The 18,700-nt window shown below is 34.6% G+C and overlaps 3 protein-coding genes across 4 annotated transcripts; 1 reads left to right on the forward strand and 2 right to left on the reverse strand.

The window, feature by feature from the left end:
* Positions 1 to 218: 218 nt before the first annotated feature.
* LOC110664738 (uncharacterized) lies at positions 219 to 4,371 on the reverse strand. The gene is made up of 3 exons (XM_021824565.2): positions 3,907 to 4,371; positions 1,563 to 1,827; positions 219 to 700 (listed from the first exon to the last, which is right to left on the reverse strand). Exons 1-3 carry the CDS (start codon positions 4,280 to 4,282, stop codon positions 466 to 468), a joined length of 876 nt encoding a protein of 291 aa, XP_021680257.1. The 5' UTR covers positions 4,283 to 4,371; the 3' UTR covers positions 219 to 465.
* Positions 4,372 to 6,370: 1,999 nt separating this feature from the next.
* On the reverse strand, positions 6,371 to 7,882 carry LOC131178348 (uncharacterized). The gene is made up of 3 exons (XM_058143307.1): positions 7,459 to 7,882; positions 6,842 to 7,062; positions 6,371 to 6,733 (listed from the first exon to the last, which is right to left on the reverse strand). Exons 1-3 carry the CDS (start codon positions 7,880 to 7,882, stop codon positions 6,371 to 6,373), a joined length of 1,008 nt encoding a protein of 335 aa, XP_057999290.1.
* Positions 7,883 to 15,336: 7,454 nt separating this feature from the next.
* On the forward strand, positions 15,337 to 18,653 carry LOC110664739 (lycopene beta cyclase, chloroplastic/chromoplastic). 2 transcript variants are annotated; one of them, XM_021824567.2, is made up of 2 exons: positions 15,337 to 15,713; positions 16,917 to 18,653. In XM_021824567.2, the coding sequence occupies exon 2, from the start codon at positions 17,002 to 17,004 to the stop codon at positions 18,514 to 18,516; it is 1,515 nt and encodes a 504-aa protein (XP_021680259.2). In that variant the 5' UTR covers positions 15,337 to 15,713; positions 16,917 to 17,001; the 3' UTR covers positions 18,517 to 18,653. The 2 variants fall into 2 exon arrangements, with proteins under 2 accessions (XP_021680259.2, XP_021680258.2); XM_021824566.2 differs by having other exon boundaries at positions 15,338 to 15,717.
* Positions 18,654 to 18,700: the final 47 nt, after the last annotated feature.

The following is an 18,700-nucleotide window of genomic DNA, read 5'->3' on the forward strand; positions in this document are numbered from 1 at the left end:
TTATTTTCAGTAGGTGACCATCTCAATACATTCAACTCCTTTCTAAACATTATGTGCAGAAAGGCTAATTTAGTTATAGTTAGATCCATGGACAGATATTTCTTTTCATACCAAGATGTTGAATTACATCTAGTTAATCAACTCCCAGAACCAGAAATTATCAGTTCCATCTTTAACAGAACCTCAGTAGATCATATCAGTAAATAGAAGCAAAAACAGGACAAAATAATGATGTGCATACCTAAAAAAGAAGTTCAAAGATGGCATATACTACAACATTACTGTTTTCAAGGATATGAAAGTTTATCAGCACATTAAGTTCAGATGACACAAGGAAAGCTAGACCCACCATTAAGCTAATTATGTACAATGTCGTTGCATATATAATAGCTTAACCTGACATCACGATTTGGTATATTCCCCAACACGAATAGCAGGCACCAGCCAGCCTATGTGACAGGAAAACTAAGTTGCATATTCCCTTGATGCCCATCTCTGTTCATACCTCCCAAATGAGTAGGCTGTGTTAGGCACCTCATTTAAGTGAAAAGGGTCAGGTTCAATGCCATAATCTGTTAATGGTCTATGCTCAAGGATATCATCATGATTCTGAACAAATTCAGGAATCTCAATCTCCCCCTTTTTAATGTCTTCCCATAAGTACTGAAGGCGGCTCACATACTTGATCTTCCAATATAAGCTGCCAATTAAAAAATAAAATAAAATATATATATATATATATATATATATATATATATATATATATATATATTGGAATAAATCAGATCAATTGCACCCAAAAAGTTCATACTCCCAAATTAAACATATAACATTCCCTAATATTGTCGTTTGTCACAAGACTGTGATGACTCTTCTCCAAATAAAAACAACTAGCAGATCCTTCCTCATTAGAAACACTTGCTCCTCCTCCTACAACTTTCATCCGAATTGAATTGCTAAAGAAGGAATCCATCAATTGATTCCCTGGCGCTAGACACCACATCAAACACATGAAATCACATAAATAAATATAGTCATTCTTGGGAAATGCTCATTGGCAACCTCTAACATGATGAATTTTAGCTTCTCTGCAGTATTTTGGACAACCACATCCAGGTATTACTACAACAGCAATGCCTAAAACAGCTTAAGAACTTGAATGATGACATTATTGCAAGAAAGTTGGGAATTTAACTCTTAAAAGGCTTCATGAAGCACTCTTCGTAATCCTATATACCAAATTAAAAGTTCATGCATATTTCTTGGAGGACCTTGAAAACCTTTAAAAGTTATTGAAATGTTTATTATGGCATAAGGTCAAGTCATTCCAGAACCAGGTTTTCTTTGTTTTGTGTTTAGTCAGGAACACATATCAACTCTGGTTGCAGGTCCAAGGTCAGACTAGGTCATTTCCCAAAAATTTCATGGATTTTCCCAATAATTTTAAGTGTTAAAAGGTCATACACCCATATCTGAATATTCCTTATTTGTAAGGTAAAGTGAAGCATTAAAGTAGCTACTGTTTTATGCTCATTAAATCTTAACATTAGGAAACCACTCACCCTCCACTTAAGAATAATCGACCAATGGTGGCAATGAGAAGCCATGCACGGAGCCCAGGGTGTATGAAGTATACAACTTGAAGCCTGTCCTTGTAACCAGAAGGAAGTTCTTCATAGATCCACCTCAAGATAGTTGCACCAGGGGAGTTGTCCTCCTTTTGCACAGTAGTATGCATGTATACAATGCAGAATGGTCCTTCAGGCAACTCACTGCATATTTTGTGGAAAATGTACTTCTTCAGTCTCTCCCCACTAACAACTTGAGCTGCATACCATAAGGGGCGAACTTTACAATTACAATTACATTGAGGTCTGAACTTAATATGAAATAATGAAAAATCAATAAAGAATGAAGAGAGAGAGAGAGAGAGACAAAGAATTTACATATATTAAAAAAAATTAAACTAATAAATGTGGGCAAAATTATAAAAGAAAAACAGAGAGAGAGAGAGAGAGAGAGAGAGAGAGAGAGTAAGTTTTGAACTTACTTTCCTCTCCAAACCCTCTCCATTTAGGAAGATGGCAATATGGGAGCCCATATAGAAAGAGTCGAGATGATATGAACTTAGGAGAACCACACCACACCACAAAAGCTAGCTATTGACAATTGGAGAGCCCAAGTCCATATATAGCCCACATTGAAATCCCATACTTTCAATGTGGGACACAAGTATTCTTGAAATAGGATCGTGACATTCCACCACGCTCTGCAGCCTCGGCACCCACGCACGCTGGCTTTGCGCTAGCTTAATCTAGCCCCGGTGAATACTGCTATTCCAGCGTCACCACCTGTGCCGCACGATTGCAACTGGGAGTCATAATGGATGGCTCTGACACCATTGATATGAACTTAGGAGAACCACACCCCAAAAGCTAGGTATTGAGGTTGGAGAGCCTAAGTCCATATAAATCCCACATTGAAATCCCATACTTTCAATGTGGGATACAAGTTTTCTTGCAATGGGATCGTAATACGAGATATCAAATGCTTTCTTATCTTAACCCACTTTTCACCCAACCAAACAAAGAAAAACAAACTCTCCCTCCTACTCTTGCCTCTATCTTGCCTCTATCATCCCTTTCATTCTCTCTCCAATAAAATTACAAAGTAGTAAAGAAGAACAACATAGGAGTAGATATTTAATACTAAGACATGAGCCAACATCATTAAACTTTCTTGTAAGAAATCTTAAGGCATTTACATGAGCCGACATGAACTTAACTAACTAGAAAGAAGAAGAGTAGGAACTTACCAGCATGCTTACTGATGGGGTATTTGTAGTTTGTCAAAAAGAAAACTATATAATGAAATTTATAATTGGAGCATATCATCAACAAATAAGATCAGATATTCTAGGATAAAAAGAGACGAGGAAACAAGTACTAGGTGAATTTGGTAAGCTAGGAGCAGACATGAAATGGTGATAAAAGTTTCCAAGATCCATATAGCTAAACTGCTGATGTACCTTGCCTTAATTTCATATAAAGCACAACTACAATCTTTTGTCTAAAATTTTAGTGAATCTGACAACTAGGCTTATTAACTTCAGCCTAGCACTAGGGAGTTCTCACAAGAAACAATGCACAACCAATACAGTATGTTATGGTGCCTTCTATAGTTATTTGGTTTCATACAAAATATAATTACTTTGTTATGAAAAATAAGATAATTTAACATAAAATTATAACTTCTCTCATGAGATATTCTTAAAATAATTATTTTTTCTGTAAAGTAATTAATTATGAAAATTTTATTAGCTTAATAAAAAAAAAATAAAGTTTCCTCATACAAAAAAGCACATTTAAAAATATTATATGGTAAATTTTATTAAAAAATTATAGGAACAGGTTTAGAATTTATTAAATATTATTTACTAGATTTTTAAAAAATATTATATATGTTTTTTAATGAAGAAACTTTTTTTCTGTTAAAGTTAATAAAGTAAAAAAGAATCAAGTAACCATAGAATACATAGTATGTTATATATCCAGTAAGATAAAGTCTCTTCCATACATTAGTAGAAATAAAATCTCAGTATTGGGTACTTCCATACAGCTTAGTGAACTGCTTATAGTCCTCTAGAATATCAAACCATTATGGAACCAATCAAGCATGCCAAAGTATTCAAATTGCAATTTTTGGAGCATGTTTCCAGTCATTAAGCAGCAAAGTAAAAATTAAAAACTAAATTTTAAATCCATTTCACACCCAATAGCGAAATACCAAAATAGCACAAATCATTCATTTCGTCAAAAACCAAGAACAAAAATTTAAAGAAAAGAAAAAAGTCATGTAAGCAATCGACTATAACGGTGGATTTCTTTTCATTTTTTTCTTAATTACCGGGAAAGTACTTTCCAACGATGCGCACTATGCGGTTTCCAGATTTATCAGAGCCCTCGAGGCGAAAGAATTGCAAGAGATCTAGATCGGAGAAATCTTCATCGGACAAGAGATACTGAGAGCAATCGTGCCAGCTTTCAGGTTCTTGATCTTCTTCTTCTTTGATATCTCTTTCTCGATTCGTCAGAAAGGGCGTGGCATCTATCCCTAAATCCGACGCCAGCACCAGAACTGAGAAATCATCCGTCGGCGTAGATGAGCTCGCCATTTTACTGTTGTTCGCTTGGGCGGTGGCTGAGGATATGGGTCGGAGAAGGAGGGGGGATTGGTCCGATTGGATACGCGAGCGTGCTCCTGCTGCGCACACGTGATACATGGATCAACAACAATATATTGGATCCTATGGCGCAAACAAGTCAGAACAAGTCAAGCCGAGCCCGGCCGACTTTTATTCAATAGCTTAGACTTCGGCTCGCCAAAATGTATTTTTTTGGGGTGAATGCAACGATAGAGTTGCATATTCTTGATTGTGCTTAATTCATCTACTCAATTTTATAAAAATATTTTAACATATAAAATAGATAAAATAATTTTAATATATTTTCAATAAAATTAATAAAAAATAAAATTTATATAATTTATTTTTTAAAAAAAGTTATATAATTTTTTAATAATTTAAATAAAAAATTTGAGATATATTAAAATTATTTTATATTTAAATTCTATTAGGTATCATAGATAAGAAGAAAAATACTCTTAATTTATTATAATCTTCTTTTTAATATTTTAATATATTAAAATAATTGTAAAATGTCTTTATTATTAAAATTTATTTTTTAAATTAATTTTTTACTTACAATTATTTGAAATTTTAATTAATAAATTATATGCATATATATATATATATATTAATTTAAATATACTTCAAATTGAGGAATTAAATAAATGACTCCACTAAATAAAATTTTTAGCTCCAGCATTGACATAATGTTAAATATAAAATCAATTTAAAAAATAATTTATTACACTTATTATTTATATATTTTAAAAGAATTAATGTTATATGTTAAAAAAATCAATATAGTTCAGTTAAACTAAAAAAAAATAAGGGGTCAGTATTATAAAAATTTATTGAATGTATAATAATAAATAAAAAAAATCAAATATTTCACATTATTGGTATCATAATAAAACAATAAAAATTTGTGGAAGGGCCAATGATTAAAATAAAATAAATATTTTAAAGAATATAGGGAATTTTTAAAAGGGTTGAAAGGGAGGGGGAGGAAGGGGCGGCATGGCCCCCACTGACCCCTTCCCTCCTACTTGCCATTTTTTTGAAGGCTCAAACTTAAGTTGAGCTCAGCTTAAGTTCCCCAAAAGAGTATAAGATTAAACAATTGTTTAAACATATAATTCCCAATATAATAAATCCATTACCCATAGCTTTTATCTGCATTACACATTATAGACAAATCAAGTAACACATATCAAATGCAATAGTGAGAAGACTATAATGCCCCATAATCAAAAACCAAAATCTCAGTAATGTGGGCCAATTTAGGAACAAAATAAACAAATAATACAACTAAAAATTGGAAATCCTATTTCAAAATTACCCATTAATTGATTACAAATCGAAGATGAGAACAACAAAGTTACTGGCTAGAGAAGAACATTTTGGAGCATGAAAAGATGTGGATGTGGTTGTAAGCAAAATGATATTAGTGTTTTATGGCTGGTTGTCAATTTGTCTAGCTAGTGGTAGTAAATAAGGGTGTGTAGTTTTCTGTTTAAGCTAAAAAATTGAACAACTGTTTAAACAATTTGATTTGGTTTGGGGTTTTAAATAATTAGGTTATTTGATTCGATTTAATTATTTTCTTAAAAAACTAAAAAATAAAATCGAATAGAAATTCATAAATCAAGTTGTTTTGAAGATATTTATATACCATGTGATACCTAACCCTATTTCTTGAACTAAACTTAATTCTCTTGTTCCCCTTCTTCTTTTTCTTTTTCTTATTCTCCTCCTCCTCCTCTTCTTCTTCTTCCTTCTAATCACTCTTTCTCAACATTTCAGAAAACCATGAACCGTTCCTTCTTTTTTTGATCAGCTGCACCCACTTACCGATTGCTGAGACCCATATCCTTAATGTTTTAGCAGTGACACATATTCTCGCTCAGCTTTTCAACATCGACCTAATTTGTTATGATTTGAGTTATTTTAAAGAAGAAATAGAAGAAAACAGCAGGGAAGAAAGAGAGAGGCTCACAGAAAAGAAGAGAAATTCAAGGGGGAGAGAGAATTCCCATTCATTTCACACTCAAAAGTAGGGATTACAATTATTTATACTATAGGCTCTAACAAACAGCCTGACCAATTCCAGCTCATTCTCTAACAATTTCTATTCCCGCCACATAACTGTCCTGCTCTAACGCAAAAACATATCATCTGTTACTGTTATTGATTCCCGCCTCCATCAAACGCACTGTTTCCATTACAATTTGTAACAATACTCCCTTCCCCAAGGTTCCTTGTTCGCAAGGAAAAAAATGGATAATGCAGTTGGAAGTCATCAGTAAACTCCCAGGTTGCATCTGCTGGTGAATAACCTTGCCAATGGACAAGTAGTTGAGTTGCAGTGGCATTCTTACGCTTCACTATTCGTCGATCAAGAATAGCTTGTGGCTGTATGACGGATTGACGAGACATTGGAGGAAGCTCTGATGAAGCTGCAATGGAAGCATAGGCAGGTTTCAAAAGAGAGACATGGAAAACATTATGGATAATAGCATCAGATGGAAGACGAAGCCTATAAGCAGACTGCCCAATACGCTCAATAATTTGGTAGGGACCATAATATTTAGCTTAGAATTTGGAAGAACAATGAGCAATTGACTATTGGGCATAAGGTTGTAACTTAAGGAAAACCATATCCCCCACATCAAACTCACGATCAGTGCGATGTTTGTCCACCTGTTGCTTCATCCTGTTCATAGCTTGTTGGAGATGATGCTGGAGTAGGGCAATGGCAGTTTCTCTACTGCGAATATAAAGATCAACAGCTTCCACATGAGAATCTCCATGCACATAAGGGACATAGAGGGGTGGTGGTACACCATAAAGGGCCTCAAATGGAGTTGTTTGTATAGCTGAATGAAAGCTAGTATTGTACCAAAATTCTGCTAAACTGAGCCAATCTACCCATTGGCTAGGGAATCACCCACTGCACACCGTAAATAGGTTTCAAGACATCTATTTACCACCTCACTTTGCCCATCAGTTTGTGGATGATAGGCAGTAGAATACTGTAGTCCCACCCCTTGAAATGCAAACAGATCTTTCCAGAAATTGCTTAAAAAAACTGGGTCACGATAAGATGTAATTGTGTTTGGCATTCCATGTAACTTAAACACTCTTTTCATAAAAACTTTAGCTACCGAGTGAGCTGTGTAAGGGTGAGAGAGAGAGAGGAAAAAAATGCGCAAACTTTGTAAGGTGATCTACTACCACAAAAATTACTGTCTTCCCATGAGAGCAGGGCAGACCTTCAATAAAATCCATCGTCAAATCAATAAAATTGCCTGTAGGAAGAGGTAAAGGTTGCAATAATCCTTGAGTTGCCACTGTTTCATATTTATATCTTTGACAGATACTGCATTCACGGACGAAGTTTTGAACTGACCTCCAAAGACCAGGCCAATACACAATAGCAGAGAGACGTCTGGCTATAACATTAGCTCCTGAATGTCCCCCAGTAGCTGATGAATGAAAAAGCTGCAACAATTTCTCCCTTAAATGGACATCATTCCCCACCACTAGCTTCCCATTTCGTCTTAGTTGATCAAAATGGTATGTATAGTGGATGTGTGAAAAAGGGCTATCCTGAAGGTCTGTAATCAGCTGTTGTATGGTAAAGTCATTAACCCATGACTGTCTAATATCTTCCAATAATTCAGTGGGTAAAATCATGGCTTACAAAGCTTTTAATTCCCCAATTGGAACCCGAGACAAGGCATTAGAAGGAGTGTTCTCCTTCCCTTTTTTGTAGCGTAACTCATACTTAAACTGAAGCAATTTGGCAAGCCAAGCCTGCTGGGTTGGTGTGGTTAAGCGTTGCTCCATTAGATACTTTAGTGGTTGATGATCAGTTTGTATAATAAAGTGGTTGGGAAGAAGGTAGGATTCCCATTTTTTAACTGCAAACAAGATAGCCAGCATCTCAAGATCATAAACTGAAAGTTGCTGGTTGCGAAATGAAAGAGCCTTGCTTATATAAGCAATTAGATGTCCTCCTTGAGTTAAAACTGCCCCAATCCCTCCTCTAGAAGCATCTGTCTCTACTGTAAAAGTCTTGTCATAATTAGGTAATGCTAAGACTGGTGCGGAGATCATAGCACCCTTAAGTTCCTCAAAAGCCTGTTGAGACTGAGATGACCACTTAAACAAATCCTTCCCAAAAAGATAAGTGAGTGGTCGAGCAATTTAACCGTAGTTCTGGATGAATCGACGATAATACCCAGTAAGTCCCAAAAAGCCTCTTAATTGTTTCAGTGTTTGAGGAACAGGACAATTGCGAACATCATCCACTTTAGAAGGATCAGTTTGCACCCCGTCTTTAGAGATAAAATGACCAAGGTATTCAATCTTTATACACCCAAAGGAACATTTGCTTTTTTTAGCCAACAGCTTATTGTCCCGTAGCAATTGCAAAACTTAGTGAAGATGCTGTAAGTGTTCCTCAAGATTGCTAATGTGTACTAGTATGTCATCAAAGAAGACGAGTACAAATTTACGTAGACACTTGCGAAAGACATCATTCATCAATGCTTGAAAAGTGGAGGGAGCATTGGTCAATCCAAAGGGCATAACTACAAACTCGTAATGCCCTTCATGCATGCGAAATGCAGTTTTGTAAATATCCTCATCCTCCATTCATATCTGCCAATACCCATGACGTAAGTCAAGTTTGGAAAAAATCACAGCGTTACCCAATTCATCAAGCAACTCTTCTACAACAAGAATCGGAAACTTATCTTTGATGGTAAGAGAATTCAATTTGCAGTAGTCAATGCACATGCGCCACGTACTATCCTTTTTCTTAACTAACACGACGGGGCTGGAGTATGGACTGGTGCTGTGTCTCATTCACCATTAGTTCAATAACATCTTTCTGAAATGCTGCATACTTATAAAGGCGAATATTGACAGGAGATGCCCTTTCCTTAAGAGGAATTTTGTGATCATGGTGTCTTTTGGGAGGTAGACCCTTAGGCTCTACAAATACATCATCATATTCAAGTAGTAGTTGTTAAAGCGCAGGCCACTTTTCCACATTTATGGTATCTACTGCATATAGTGACATTGGATTTGTTACTACCAATTGCATGGATGCAAGTTGGTGTTGTTTGTGCATAAGAACATTCAACCATTTCTCATCAATCATTTGTAACCTTCCCAAGTGCTCCCCCTTTAGCAAACAAACTCTATACTTCGTCTCCAATGTAGAAAAATTCCACGTGATCTCACCCAAAGTCTGCAACCATTGTGTTCCCAAGATAAGGTCATAGTTTTTAAGAGGCAAAATAAAAACCTCTGCTTTAAAGTAGTTACCCTACATAGGCCACCCAAAATTCTTGCACTTAGCCATGCACTGCATATTTTGCTCGTTTGCCACCTCTACCAACACACCACTTACTGGTTCAGTACGACATTGAAGTTTACTGACAATATGACTACCCAAAATGTTATGGGTACTACCTGTGTCCACTAGTATTTGCAGCTTTAATCTTCCACTATTGCCACTGATACACATAGTTTGTGCTCCCTAAGTTCCTTGTAAAGCACTTAGAGACAACTACAGTTCCTGCCTAAGTTCCTCTTCTACCATGTCGTTTTCATCTTCGCCATCATCAACAATGACTTGCATCACAAATGATTGACGTTTCTTACATTTATAGCCTGGTGAAAATTTCTCATCACACCAAAAGCAAAGTCCCTTTTCCCTCTTTTCAGTGATTTGCTTACTTGTTAGATTTCCTGGTAGCCTTGGATTTGCAGCAGGCAGCTTCAGAACATTAAGTAGTGGCAGGATCCTAGCCTGATCCTTAGGAACAATAGCTTTGCTACCAATAGAAATTGGATTGAAATATGAGCGAGCCGGTAGTGATGCAAGGCTAGTTTTAGAGACAGGTTTACTTTTATTATGTAGTGCTGCTACTGTTATCTCCTGAAGTCTGACAAGGAATAAGCCTCTGAAAGAGATTGTGGCTTAAATATCTAGACAGGCATTTGTAACTCATCCACTAACCTAGATAAAAAAAAAACTCAGAACCTGATCTTCACGTATACCAGCTTTAGGATACAGAACATCAAAAGTATTCAAATATTCCTCCAGAGTACCTGTCTGCTTCAAATTTTTTAAATCTGATAATGGGTCATCAAAAACTTGGGCACCAAATCTAGCCCTTAACCCATGAATATAATCCTCCCAATTCTTGTAAGCTCCAACTCCCTTGGTTTTGATATATCCTTAATGCCATTGCACAACCTTCCCATCTAAGTGCATTGCTGTAATTTTGACTCTATTTCCCATCGGAGTCCCAGTAATTTCAAAGTAATAATTGACTTTAATCAACCATGATTCAAGATCTTCCCCATCAAAACGCGGGAAATCCAATTTTGGAAGCTTAAACCAAGAGGGATTAAACTGAGTGAAATTATTGTTGAAGTGCTCACCAACTTGAGAAGTGCCGACCAGAGTTTTAGTAGAAATCAATTCATTATACTGGAGACTTATACTTGCCATAAGAGTTTTGAGCTCATTTATGGCCCGATTGATGCTTGTTTCAGTCTCCTTGCGTAGCTCTGTCTGCTTTTGCTCAATAGGATCCTCCATTTCCCTTATCATTGCAACAAGCTCCCTTCGCAATTCCTGTCCCCTTGTACCTTCTGCCATGGTTGCCAAGATCGTAACTCTAATACCACTGTTATGATTTGAGTTATTTTAGAGAAGAAATAGAAGAAAACAGCAGGGAAGAAAGAGAGAGGCTCACAGAAGAGAAGAGAAATTCAAGGGGGAGAGAGAATTCCCATTCATTTCACACCCAAAAGAGTAGGGATTATAATTATTTATACTATAGGCTCTAACAAACAGCCTAACCAATTACAACCAATTCCAGCTTATTCTCTAACAATTTCTATTCCCACCACATAACTGTACTGCTCTAATGCAAAAACATCTCATCTGTTACTGTTGTTGATTCTCACCTCCATCAAACGCATTGTTTCCATTACAATTTGTAACACAGTTTGACAGAGATTGCTCAATCTCATTAATTGTTGCATGTGATTGTTGAATCTTAAAGATTTTGAATTGATTGTTGAAGCTTCGATTATTGAATCTTGAAGATTTTCAATCGATTATTTAATGAAATGGGTTTTGTTTCTCTTGATGAAAATGGCTTTGTATTATTTGATGAAATGGGTTTTGTTTCTTGATGAAAATTGCTCCATATTTTTCGATGAAAATGACTTTTGTTTGCTATTGTGGCTAGTTTTGGTTTGGGGGAGGGAAACACAGGAAGAGAAGGGTAGCAAGAAAACACAGCTTTTTTTAATGTAAAATGGAAAGCTCAAACTGACAATTTAGAACTAAATTGAACTGAATCGAAATGGTTCAGTTTGATTTAGTTCTCCTTTTAATTCGGTTAAACTTGGGTTGGTATTTTAGAAGAAATTAGTTTCTCGATTTTAATTCTGTTCAGAACCGAATCAATCAAATGTTCTCCCCTAGTAGTAGAGGTGTTCGCTAAGACTATATAAGGAGGAGAGATAAAAACACACCTAAATAAACATTTTCTAGTACTTAAGATGAAAATACCTAAAAATAAAATAGTATTTAGTAGAACAAAAATAATCACCTTAAAAATGTAACTAGAAGCTAGAAATGAGTTGAGACGAGATGTATCATGATTTAGATGAAGGAGAATTAAGGCGATGACAACCAAAACCTAGGAGCCAGGAAGTGTTGACGGGAAAATGGGAATCATAACGACTCGAAATTAAGTTAAGAATGACAATGGGGTGAGTCAGGGATAGAAATCGCTTCTTTCATCCTCTCCCCATAGGAGATCGGGTTGTGGGTAAGGATTTTTCCTTTTTTTTTTTAATTTGTTATTTTAATTTATCATTATATAATATAAATTTATTTATTAAAAAATAAATTATAAGTTAAAAATTATAATATAAGTTTTAAACATAATATTAATAATATACATTTTTTTCTTAAAATTATAATATTCAAATGCATAAATACATAAAAGTAAATTATTTTATAATAAAAAATAATAATATAATGTTATCGTGGTGGGTTACAAGGATTCGGGGCAGGGAGACTGATCTCACCCCTTACACTGCTGAGATTGGAGCAAATTGATCGGGTGCGATACGAATAAGATTGGGTTGAGGAACAATTGTCATACCTAAATTGGGGCCTTCATTGGCATTAAGACTTAGACTGGCATATGGCTTCAGAAACCCATAGCAAATCACACATGCTTTTTTAACATTTTATAAGGCCCATGTAATATATAAAATACATAAAATAAAATAAAAACATTGTTATATTTTAACATTGCGAAATGAACAGCAAGCACAACAAAATACTACTAAAATTGCTTGTCACAAAAATGAAGCTCCCCAAAAAGTACAAAGTATTACAAATAAAAAGTATCATATCAAATCTTGGAGTCAATAGCCAAAATTTGCTGATTGCGTCTCAAAATTTTCTACTCTTGTACTTGGATGGGATGGAAAGAGGAAGAGGAGTGAGCTAGAGCTCATTGAGTAAAAGTCTACGATGGAAGCAAAACATATTTAAATAAAAATATTCAAGCACATAGGATGCAACATACACATGATTTTACACAACACAAATAAGTCACATGAAGAAGTAGTGTAATCAATGGTTCCCCCACATCCCATATCTAATTTCATTGTTTATAGTTTGGGGAATGTTGATTTGGCTATGACCACACTTTTCTTTACATAGCATTTTATAATTAACATATAATGGGCGGACACTGGAGACACAAAATTATCTTATTGGACATCTCATAACATTACATATATAGAGCTCATTCGTATGCATGTCATTTCATATCTTTCTTTTCTTTCCTACTGGGAATCAGTGGGTTATCCTTGAACTACCTTAGATTACAAAAAATAATGCAGCACTTTCATGATTTATGCAATAAAATGCTGTTACATATAAGGATGCAATTGAAAATAAACTATTAATGATGCATCAACATGCATAAACATTTAAGCTTAATTAAAAGAGTTTTAAAGTAGGTCTTACCAGTGGAGGAGCTCCCTTATGACTAGAGGGGGCTATGCAATTTGAAATTCTTATTTTACTTTATATATATATATATATATATATATATATATATATATATATATATATATATATATATATATATATATAAATTTTTACTGTTATTTTCCCTGTAAACTTCTTAATTCTAGATCAATATTTTTATTTTAATGATTAGCTTAAACTAATTCTCTTTATAAGGAATTAATGACTTTTCATTATTATCCATTTATGAAAATAAATTTAAAAAAAAAAATAAAATTAATGAGGCAGTTACTTGTTATTTTAATTTATTCTTATTATTTTTTATAATTATATTAATTTTTGCTAAATTTTTTTCTTTCTTTCATGTATAATTGCTTATATTTATACCTTAAAATGTATAGCTTAAAATACAAAAGAAAATTTCTATTAAATAGACAATCTTCTAAATTTTTTTTAATATCAATTTTGATTATTATAGTAAATAAAATTTAAATTTATCAATAATTTCTAATTTTTTTCCAATATAACAAATATACGGCCCCATCAAAGAAAATCTCCATGCTCCGTCCCTGGGTTCTACTCACCTCAAAAGACAAATCCTAGCATCTTACCTACTCTTCACTAATGACTCTTAGCTGCTAGGATTGCTCCCTTTGATACTCTATCTCCATATCTATGAAGAATACATTAGAGAGTGCACAAGTTTTGGAATTCACAATGGATAGACAAAGAAAACATAAATTCTAATTTTTGAATTGCTCGATGGCTAAAAGTCCAATGCACTGTATACACTATTGCTTACGTAGTTCGGTTGCTCTAAGTCTACGTTGCTAGAATTCCATTTACAATCTAAAAATCCTTCCTTTAACCTCAAAATTCATTTCCAAAGGTCCTTTTTTTACAGTTATTTGACAATTCCACAGCTTTAAGGAATATGTGTAAACTCTTAAATTACTTGAATTCCTTAATTAAATTCAAAGTATTCAAATTCACCAAGCTCTAAATTTCTAAACTTCTCTAAATATTCAACTCAACCGTCAATCATCCTTGCCTACACATAAATAGCTATAGAACACTTAAAGAAATTAAAGGAAGAGAAAACTTGTAGGTACAAAGCTAGTAAATAGGGTATAATTTCCTAAACCTCCAAATTCACTCTTTAAACAAAAGAAAGAGAGAGGGAGAAGAGTGCTTACACTTTAAGGGATAACTTTTAAGAAATCTTTTGAGGTTGTGGGTGTTTGATTAGTGAAAAAAAAAAAAAAAAGAGAAAATGAGAGAATAGAGAAGGGAGAGGGGAAGATTCTAGAGAAAGAGGGTGATAGGAAATTATCTCTTGCCTGTCCCTTATATATTTCTGTTTGAGGACTTTGGTGTCTGAAACTATAATCTTCAGCAGTCGAAAGTCTTCTTGTCAACATTTTTCATTACTTCAACCCTAAAAGTTGCATCATATAACCTTACTTTTACCTTTGCATTATCACAACTCAATTCTCATCATCCCTCATCATCCATGCATGGAAGAATATTCCATTTTTCTAACACAGATTCTGTTTAGCCTAGGAGGTGGATATTATAGATATTATAGGAGTCTAAGCAGAGTCAGGCAGTGAAGAAGTGCACCTAGCAATCTAGGCGGAACACAGGAATAAGTACCCACACTTATTCCACATGTAATTTCCCCTTTCTATATTCCATGCTACATGTAATTTTCTCTTTCTATATTCTATCCTAGACTTTTCCCCTCTTTGTTTTAAAATTTGAGAACAAATTTCTTTAAGGAGAGAATTATGTAACATCTAAAATTTTCATAATGTATTTTTATTTGAGTGTGAGAAAAAAATAAATTTAATTATTATGAATTTAAAATTTTTATATTGATATGTTAGAGATTTAAATATTATTTTATTATTATTTTAATTTTATTTTAAATGTTGGTGATTTTTAAATTGTTTTAAATATTAAAATGAGTTAAATAAACGTTTTTATAGTAATTAAATCCTTTGCGATAGGAGACAGAAAAAAAAAAAAAAGACTAGGACTTAATTGAAAAGGAAAATGAGGTAAAAGGCCTGATAAAAAAAGTTTGATCTTGACCGTCCATTATCATGTCTTCAATAATAGACCGTCAGATCATCATCCCGTTTTCACCTTCAGTGGAGCGACTCTTATCTTTCATTCTTTTCCAGAGCTCCTTTAGAGAGAGAAAAGAGAACCACTAGCCTTTCCGGTTCCCGGCCTTCGCCTATCACCGGCGATGTCATCGTCCTATCCTCCGACCGAAGAACTACCTCTGATGAGGAATATTCTCGACTGAAAATCGAGGGGGAGAAGCATACCGAAGACCAGACGCTATTCCTTATTTTTTTTCTGACGAAAATTTAATCGGAATTGCTTCTTTCACAGGAAACTGGGCGAAAGACCAAATCGAAATTGCTTGTAGGTGAGCTTCTTATTAATCTTCCTTGTGAATTTTTGAAGGTTTTTTTTATTATTATATTTTTGAATTTAATATGAATAAAATTTAGAAGCTTTGAGAAGTCAAAGGAACAAATCAATAGCTGGTTCTGGAAGAAGAAAAAGGTGGAAAGATTAGTTAATCATTTAGTTAGTTACAAATGTTATTCAGTTAGTTGTTTCTTACTTCAGTGAAAGATTTATAAGAACCAATGGATGCAATGATGCTTCATGCTTTTGATCTGACTAGTAAAACTGAATCTCCTGTTCTTTCATTCTTCATTTGCATAAACACTTTCTCACACTTTCTATCTCTTTCTTGCACACCGAACATATACAAAGATTTATTGTTATGAAAAATTAGAGTATAAATCAGTGACTTTTGGCTCCGGGAACTCAATTTGTTTCTTGGGTTTATTTATAATTTATAGTTTTTCACAAACAGAAAAATAAAAAATAATAGGGATTTTTTTTCCGGTTTTTTAGTGGTGAAGCAAACTAATAAATAGATGCGTGTATGTATATACATATATAAATATATGCGTTGGCTATGATGAACGCATGTTTTTGGCTTGCTGTTACGCGATAGATTTTTGGACCATTGTACAGCTGTTTATATGTTAGTATTTTCTTAATTCTGGTGATTATGAATGGATGTAATATGTTGTTTTTATTGTCTTTAATGCTATTTTGAAATTAACCCTGGAAGGACTTGCTTGGCAATGAAATTTCATTTTATTTTCTGAAATTTGAGGCGTATATGTTTGAAGGATCTCTTTTGGTTAATTAAAAAATGAATGTATTTGGCTTTCTGCTTATGATCACCACTTAGTTGATTTGAAAATAGGTTATTAGCTGTTGTGAATCAAGATTTTTTTTAGCCAATCTATGAAAAAATTCATGTGATGTGATTTACTTGCTGTGAATAATAAGGTTGTATTTTGGTTTATGCATGAAGATGAACTATTGTAATTTTTTCCCCTATCCTAATGAATTAAAAATTGCATATTTTTATCCTATGTTGCTGCTTTAGGTTCACAATTGCTCATATATGGCCATGTTAAGGGTTTGACTGTGCCTTGAACTTGAGATCAGTCTTTTTTGCTAGTTCCCACATATTGGTACGTAATTTGAGTAGCACTGAAGTAGTTCTCAGGAATTAACTTTTCAATTTGGAATTGACAGATGCTTTAATACCAGCCTGTGAGTTTTTGAAGTTGTGGTGACCCAGTTGAGATCTTTGAGGGATACTTGAAGCAATTATTAAATCATGGATACTTTATTGAAAACACATAACAAGCTTGAATTCCTGCCTCAACTTCATGTGTTCCCAGAGAAAGCGAGTAATGTGGGCTCTATGAAGCTTCGAAACCCAGAGCTTAGGTTTTGTCTGCATAAGTCTTATAAAAAAAGGGTAAGAAATGGTTGTGTTAAGGCTACCAGTAGTACTCTTTTGGAGCTTGTACCAGAGACCAAGAAGGAAAATCTTGAATTTGACCTGCCTATGTGTGACCCATCAAAAGGACTCGTGGTTGACCTTGCAGTTGTGGGTGGTGGCCCTGCAGGGCTTGCAGTTGCACAACAAGTCTCGAAGGCAGGGCTTTCTGTTTGTTTGATCGACCCATCTCCCAAATTGATTTGGCCTAATAATTATGGTGTTTGGGTGGATGAATTTGAGGCCATGGATTTGCTTGATTGTCTTGATACCACCTGGTCTGGTGCTGTGGTCTACATTGATGACAAAACAAAGAAAGATCTTGGTAGACCGTATGGTAGGGTTAATAGGAAGCAGCTAAAGTCAAAAATGCTACAAAAATGCCTATCCAATGGTGTTAAGTTTCATCAAGCTAAAGTTGTCAAGGTTGTTCATGAGGAATCTGAATCCTTATTGATTTGCAATGATGGTGTTACAATACATGCTGCTGTGGTGCTTGATGCAACTGGCTTTTCTAGATGCCTTGTTCAGTATGATAAGCCATATAATCCAGGTTATCAAGTGGCTTATGGAATTTTAGCCGAGGTAGAAGAGCACCCATTTGACATAGATAAGATGGTTTTTATGGATTGGAGAGATTCACATTTGGATAATAATTTGGAGGTAAAAGAGAGAAATAGAAAGATCCCTACTTTTTTATATGCAATGCCCTTTTCTTCAGGGAGAATATTTCTCGAAGAAACTTCTCTAGTTGCTCGGCCTGGAGTACCCATGGAAGATATCCAGGAAAGGATGGTGGCTAGATTAAGGCACCTAGGCATAAAAGTGAAAAGTATTGAAGAAGACGAACGATGTGTCATCCCAATGGGTGGTCCCCTTCCCGTCCTGCCTCAAAGAGTTGTTGGAATTGGTGGTACAGCTGGCATGGTTCACCCTTCAACTGGGTATATGGTAGCGAGAACTCTAGCTGCAGCTCCAATAGTTGCCAATTCCATAGTCCAGTACCTTGGTTCTGGTAGAGGCCTCTCAGGGAATGAATTGGCAGCAGAAGTTTGGAAAGATTTATGGCCCATACAGAGGAGGAGACAAAGGGAGTTCTTCTGTTTTGGAATGGATATTCTGTTGAAGCTTGATTTACAAGCCACAAGAAGGTTTTTTGATGCATTCTTTGACCTGGAACCTCATTATTGGCATGGTTTTTTGTCGTCTCGACTATTTCTCCCTGAGCTTATATTTTTTGGTCTTTCATTGTTTTCCCATGCTTCTAATACTTCCAGGATAGAGATTATGACAAAGGGTACTCTTCCTTTGGTTTACATGATCAACAATTTAGTACAAGATAGAGAATAGATGGCTAGGATTCCATTTGTTGTCTTCTAATTTTGTTGAAAACTGCATCTTGAAAATTTATATGCTGTTGTTGCCCTTAATTGTTGATAGAATACAAATCACTTCTTGTATTGTTATCTTAATTACAGGTTTGAGAATATTGGTTGCTATCTATCTTTTCCACATTGCTGTTTGGCTTAGCATC

This window comes from Hevea brasiliensis, chromosome 3, assembly GCF_030052815.1.
Source record: "Hevea brasiliensis isolate MT/VB/25A 57/8 chromosome 3, ASM3005281v1, whole genome shotgun sequence".
Lineage (NCBI taxonomy): Eukaryota > Viridiplantae > Streptophyta > Magnoliopsida > Malpighiales > Euphorbiaceae > Hevea > Hevea brasiliensis.